General features: G+C 64.3%; 1 protein-coding gene across 1 annotated transcript in view; it reads right to left on the bottom strand.

Annotated features, from left to right (window-relative positions):
* The window catches only part of TNFRSF1B (tumor necrosis factor receptor superfamily, member 1B), a 25,289-nt gene extending 19,138 nt beyond the window's left edge, over window positions 1-6,151 (bottom strand). Inside the window, exon 1 of the mRNA XM_004678518.2 lies at window positions 6,005-6,151. Coding sequence (XP_004678575.1) covers window positions 6,005-6,082 — 78 coding nt within the window. The 5' untranslated portion in view covers window positions 6,083-6,151. The remainder of the gene's footprint in view (window positions 1-6,004) is intronic.

Genomic DNA, 6,151 nt, shown 5'->3' with positions numbered 1-6,151 from the left:
CCCCCCCCCCCAGGTCTCCTGGGGGATCACAGCCGCCAGCCCTCCCCCCCCCAGGTCTCCTGGGGGATCACAGCAGCGGGGCCTGGAGGACTCGATGGGGTGCAGTCAGAAAGGTGAGGCAGTGGCCAAGGAGCCAGACCCGGGAGAGAGAGCAGTCCTGGGGGGGGTCACGCTGCGTTGGGGAGAGGGTTCAGGAGAGCAGGGAGGACAGGACGGGAGGGCTGTGGGGTCGGTGAGCCTGAGGAGTCGCAAGAGGCTCAGCAGTGGCGGCCGGAGCCTGGAGCCTCTGTGGCAGCGGGCGCAGGGCAGCCTGCTGATGCAAAGTGCTGCAATCACCGTCAAGTGAGACTGAGTCTCTGAACCCAGACGGGGGTCACAGCTGCGCCCACTGGCACCCAAACAAACAGAGCACCGCCCCACCTCACTCCTAGTCTAATACCTGGGGCCAAAGTACCCTACGGCTGGGGGCTGGGCAGGGCTCCGTCTGCGCTGATCTCGAGCTCCAGCGGGAGCAGCGGGCCAGAGCCGCCGTTGGCCAGGCCGTCCTGAGCTGGAAGCCGGCGGGACTGGACTGCCGGGCCCCCGCCCAGCCCTTCAGCCCCTATTCCAGCACTTCTCAGCCTCCGGCACCCCTCCGGAGCGGCATTTGGGAAGGCCTCCCCCACGCACCCCGAAACCTTCCTGCCCCCAAGGCCCTTCCCGCTCTGCTTTTGCCCTCAGGCCCACTCAGTTCCCTGAAGCAGTGGCCACATTAGCCATACCCAGGCAGGGCCAGGCTCAGATTGAAACAGACAGGGGGCCAGGCCTGGATGCCAAAGGAAAACAGATAAAAACCCCTGGGGATTTCTGCCCTGTCTCACAGCAGCTCGGTCACTGCGCCGGCCTGGCTCAGACCGGGGGACACGGCCGGGGAGGGACGCCACCCAGGACGGGGCTCAGCCCCAGGTGTGGAAGTCAAGTGCCCAGCACACGCACACTTAGTCGCCTACCAAGAGTGGGGCGGCCGGCCGGCCTGGACCGCACAGGTAGCTCCACAGCCCAGCTGTGGCCTCGGGCACTCCGCGTGAAGGAGCCGGCTCCCCGCCTGGCTGTGAACCTCCCGAGGGCACAGCTCTGCTGCTGCTTCCAACTCCCGCCACCCCCCACCCCCACGGCCTGGAAAGGAGACACTGGGCTCAGAGACAGGGGTGTCCCCGGAAAGCCAGGCTCAGCTGAAGTCTGGGGCCTACTGGCCGGCTGCCCCCGCCCCAGTCTTCCTCACATTGCTCACGCTCGGGCACAAGGAAATCAAATCTTGCAAACCCCTGCAGGTAAACAGACACTTCCTCTCCACAGCCCACAGCCCCGAACCACAATGATGTAACCACCATGGCGACGTCACTGAGGTGGAAAATGACTGTGGGCCCTGCGGGGCGGGCCCTGACATCAGAGTCCAGCCCCCCCGCCCCCCACCACCGTCACCAGCCCTGCAGAGCGGCCAGACGCCCAAAGTTCTGGCTCTGAAGGGCTCGGAACTGGGGCGGGGAGGAGGCCTGTGTGCCCCTCACGGCTGACGAAGGGCTTGTTCGAGGAAAATGCTCCTCCCCGTGCGAGGCTTCCTTGAACCCGTGGGCTCCCAGACGGTGGGCCCTAGCAAGCGGGCTTTCCCTCAGTCTGGGGTTTCTGACATTAAAAGGCGCTATTAGGACTAAGGGGCAGGAGGCCTAGTCCAGGAACTCGGATGCGCCGGGACCTGAGTCGAGCAGGTCACGCCAGAGCCCGTGAGGCTGAGGCTGGGAAGCAGAGGTGCAGTGTGCAGGGCTGGGCCCCTCCCTGGGAAGGCTGTCGGCCCCGCACCCGAAGCTGTGGCCTCTGCCCAGCACTCTCAAAGCGGAGTGCTGGGATCAGAGCCGTTAGGTGTCACAGATTGAGATGTTCAGGCCCAGCACGGCTGAGTGGAGTGAGACACACGGCAAGCCAGAGCCGGTGTTAGGTAGGAGCTCCGGCTCCTGGCGGCCAGGCCCGCGCTCCTCGCGGGGGTCCTGCATGCTGCAGTTGGAGGCCGGGAACAGCCAGCACAGCCTCGAAGAACTTCCCCAGGCTCCCTCTCCTGGGTTCCCAATTTGCAGGTGGGAAAGCCAAGGGCACCTGCATCCCCTCGCAGAAGCCTCGGTACTGACAGACAGACCCACACGTGACGTGACATCAGCATGTGGGGTGAGGGTTTCCTGGCCCCGCAGCCTTGGCCACACCCCAGGTCCTGGCAGGCCAGGTGAGAGGCGCTGCTGGGTGCGCTAAGACACTCAGAAGCACAGTGCAGAAAAGGAGGGCGAGTGGAAATTGTTCTGGGGGTGTCGGGCAAGCAGCAGCTCCCACCTCAGTTCCGGGGGCCAGAGCAGCAGCTGCTGACTCCACAGTGGTCACCCCCACAGCCTGAGCATGGCCCTGTGACCCAGTCAGGCCTGCAAAGCCACAGTGCTTACAGAGCCACAGCGGTTGCACAGCTGGTCCCGACAACCGGCCGGCCAGGTGGGGAGCACGCTCACCTCACACACCGGAAGGCAGAGGCCACAGACAAGGGAGGCAGCCAAGGTCACAGCCAGTAGCCGGCAGACAAGGACTGAGGCCCAGGTCTGTCTGCCCCGAGTCAGCGGGGCTCCTCTCGGAAGCCCTTGGAGTCCAGGACACGGAGCCACCCAGTCTCCACTCCGCCCCGCCACCCCACACCCCTACCTGCGGCCAGGCTCCCCACAACCGCCTCCAGCCTGCCTCCCTCCCCACTTACAGGCAGGTCACGTGCACATCCGCTTTGGGGCCTGAGTCACTGCCAGAAGGTGGCCCCATCTCAAACCAGAGCAGGGGATTGGGCGTGAGCATTTTGCAGGGAGCAAGCACCCTTCGCCGGGAGACCCCATAGAGCATGGAGCGGAGTCCAGAGAGGGAGGGACAAATGAACCAGCCCTGCCAGGCTGGCCTTGGAAATCTTCCATCTCACCCCTAAACTAGGCTTGTTCACCAGGCCACTTGAATGCTTGTGCACATTCACTTTCTCCCTTCCAGGCAGCGGTTCTCAGCCAGCGGTCTCCCCCCTCCCCCCATCCCCAGGAAATTCAGCATTATCTGGAGACATTTTTAATTGTCCCAGTGGAAGGGGATGCTGTAGGCATCTGTGGGAAGAGGCAAGGAAGCCAGCGGACACCCTGCGTGTGCAGGACAGCACCCCTGGCGAGGAGCCACATGGCCCAAATGGCAAAAGTGCTAAGCATAAGGATCTTTCTTGGAGGCTGTGAGCTGGCAGCAATGAGCAGGTGCTGACATTCTGGGGAGAAGAGAACATTCCAGGGGGAAGAGACACTCAAAGTGATGGAAACAGAGTGGGTTGAAGGCCAGGGGGGTGAGTGTGGGAGCTCGTCCAGGCAGGGTGGCCCCAGCAAGGACCCCTGGCCAGGGACTGTCAGCAGCAGGCACATTCAAGGCCAAAGGGAAAGCAGGTGCAAAGGTCCTGAGGCAGGTGTGTACGGCACGTTTACAGAGCACAGCAGCAAACAGCGTGGCCTAAAACTGAGAACTAAGGTGATGATGATGAGCCGACTATAACACCCCTACACCACGGCTGGTATCAAAACTCACCTCCACCCCAACTCCCACCTTCCTGGCTTTTCTCCAGGAGGGACATTTTGTGGTCAGGGCCACAAAATGTCTCCCAGGTCTAGGAAGGGAAGGTGATCCGCGAGGCGCTGGTCAGCCCCTTAGCTGACCAAGCCCCCCCCAACCAGAGCTGGCCCCAGCTGGTTGGGTAATGCGTGGCAAACAGCGGCCCCTGAGCCTCACAGTTCCAGGAATCCATAGATGAGACCCAGCAGGGAAGGGTTCCCTCAGTCCCCCCCAATGACAAGTCGCAGCCAGACTCCTGGGCTCTGCCCACGCCCATCAGAGGGCACTGAGTCTGCCCACGTGACTGGCGTTTATTTGGGGGATGAATGACTAACCAGAGGAATGAATGATGCATCCCACACCCGCCAGCAAATGCAGCTGGTAGAACACTGGGTTCGGGGAACTGGGGTGGGGGTGCTGGGAACCTGGGCAAGAGTCTGGAGAGCAGAGCTTGCCTCAGGTCGCACCACATCTCATTCCCCAGAAGCCACACTTGCAAGTGGGAGCCGCACGGCTCACCCTCTGGGGCTGCTGCAAAGGTTCCGGTGAGATTCACCGTGAAGTCCTACAGCTGGAGCCTGAGCCGGCTGCTTCGGAGGCACAGCAGCTGCCGCGCGGCTATGAACACTCGGAGGAGGACCCCGCTCCTCACGCCCCTCCATGTAGCCGGTGCTAACACTCAGCCACACCAAAAAAGCAGAATGTGTCTGTCCTCCAGAGGGAGACGGCTCCGAGGGGCTGCCACCTGCCGAAGGCCCCGAAAGATGGAGGAAGGGCGTGCAACACGGACTGGGGGGAATGCTGGCATGGAGGGTGGAGGCAGGCAGGAGTGCAGGCGGTGGTGGGGAGGGTGGGGAGATGCGAAACCTCCCGATCGATCGCATGGATTCCCGGGAGCACCACAGCTGGGAGAGAGCGCTCCAGCTTGACGAGGGGGGCCACCAAGGAGGATGGCGGGAGAGGCCAGGAGTTAGGGGCCAGGAGGCCAGTGGGGAGGTGGTGGAGACACTCCGCGCAGGGCTGAGGCGCTGCCAGGAGAGAGGCAACAGGGACCGGGGCCCCGTGTCCTGCTGAGGGCCCAGGCTAGCATGCCCCGAGGGGGGTGGCACCCCAGTCCGTGGTATGACCCCACAGCCATGGGCACCCAGCTCCGAAGGCCACCCAGGACCTCCTTTGTTTGAGGACACCCTCTGGGGTTGAGCCAGGACCCACTCGGGAAGCCCCTGTGGGCTCAGTTCTGATCTGCTCACCCCCAGCCCCCGGCTCTCAAGCACCGGACTCTAAAGATGTCCTTAACCTCAGCCAGTGAGTCACTCGTGTAGGAGCCCAGGTCACCTCCCCCAGGTCCAGATGTGCAGACAGGGGTGAGCTCACACCTCCCCCCAAGTCCCAGGGAAAAGGAGAGTCTCCCCTGGGGAGGAAAAGCACCCCCACGCCCTTCCGTGAGAAACAAGGCATTCTCTGGGCCTGGGGTTTCCTCTCTGTAGAATGGGCTACTCTCTACCAGCCATGGAGACCGCCAAACGGGCAAGACAAACAGCCCCTTCACAGGGGCCAACTTGTGGGGGGCTGGCAGAACATTCTCCTGGGTCCCCTGGAACTCCTGAGGTCCAGAGCTGGGCTCCCACCCGTCCATAGTGGCCCCTGGGGGACCTGAGGGCACTGCCCACAGAGAACAAAGCTGCCCAGAGGCCGCCTGGGTGGCTGGGTTCTGGGAGACTTGCTGGGCAGAGCGCAGAGAGGATGCAGCCTGGCAGCCCAAGGGACCTTGCAGGCTCAGACTGCACATCTGGCCTGTTCTGTCAAGCGCGCAGCCCTGTATTTCTAAGAAAGAGGAAAACCATTGCCCAGAGTTAGAGGAAGTCTTCTAAAGAGGTGCCCAGGCGCCCCGCGCAGCGCTCGCTCCGCGGGCTCCCTTCGCTGCTCGGCGGTCGCTCGCTCCCTCGCTCGGATACTCTACTCGCCCTCTCTCGGCGGCGGGAGGAAGGGACCAGAGCAGGGGTGACGGAGTGGCGTCCAGGGTCTAACGGGCATCGCCCCAGGGTCCGCGGGGCGTCCCAAAAGCTCTGGCCTGAGCTGGCAGAGGCACCCGAAGGCCGGGAGGCGCCCAGGGGCTGCAGAAGCCAGAATTCGGCCCCGGGAGCACGTGTGCCAAACCGGGGGTCCCCAGAGGGTCCCGGAGGTGAGCCGGCGAGTCTGACCCCCGGCGAGGGGAGGTAGGGCTCCCACGTTCGCTGTCGCCCCAAGTCCGGAGTCCCGCTCCCGTGTCACCGCGCCCCTAAGGAGCGCGAGCGGGTCCCCGGGGGCTGCGCGCGGGCCTGGGTGGGCGAGAGGCGCGGGTGTCCCTGGGGGGGGGACGCCAGTCACTCACCGGGGCGGGAATGGCGCGCGCCGCGACCCAGAGCTGCAGTCCGACGGCCAGCGCGGCCCAGAGGCCGATGGGCGCCATGGGGTGACAGGGCGCAGGCGGGGGGGCCGTCGCTGGCCTCGCTGGCTGTCGCCGGCGTCTGTCCCTGCG

The sequence above is a fragment of the Condylura cristata genome, unplaced genomic scaffold (assembly GCF_000260355.1).
Source record: "Condylura cristata isolate star-nosed mole 26May11 unplaced genomic scaffold, ConCri1.0 scaffold00008, whole genome shotgun sequence".
NCBI lineage: Eukaryota > Metazoa > Chordata > Mammalia > Eulipotyphla > Talpidae > Condylura > Condylura cristata.
The sequence above is the reverse complement of the archived record's forward strand: the minus strand, read 5'-3'. Positions and strand labels throughout refer to the sequence as shown.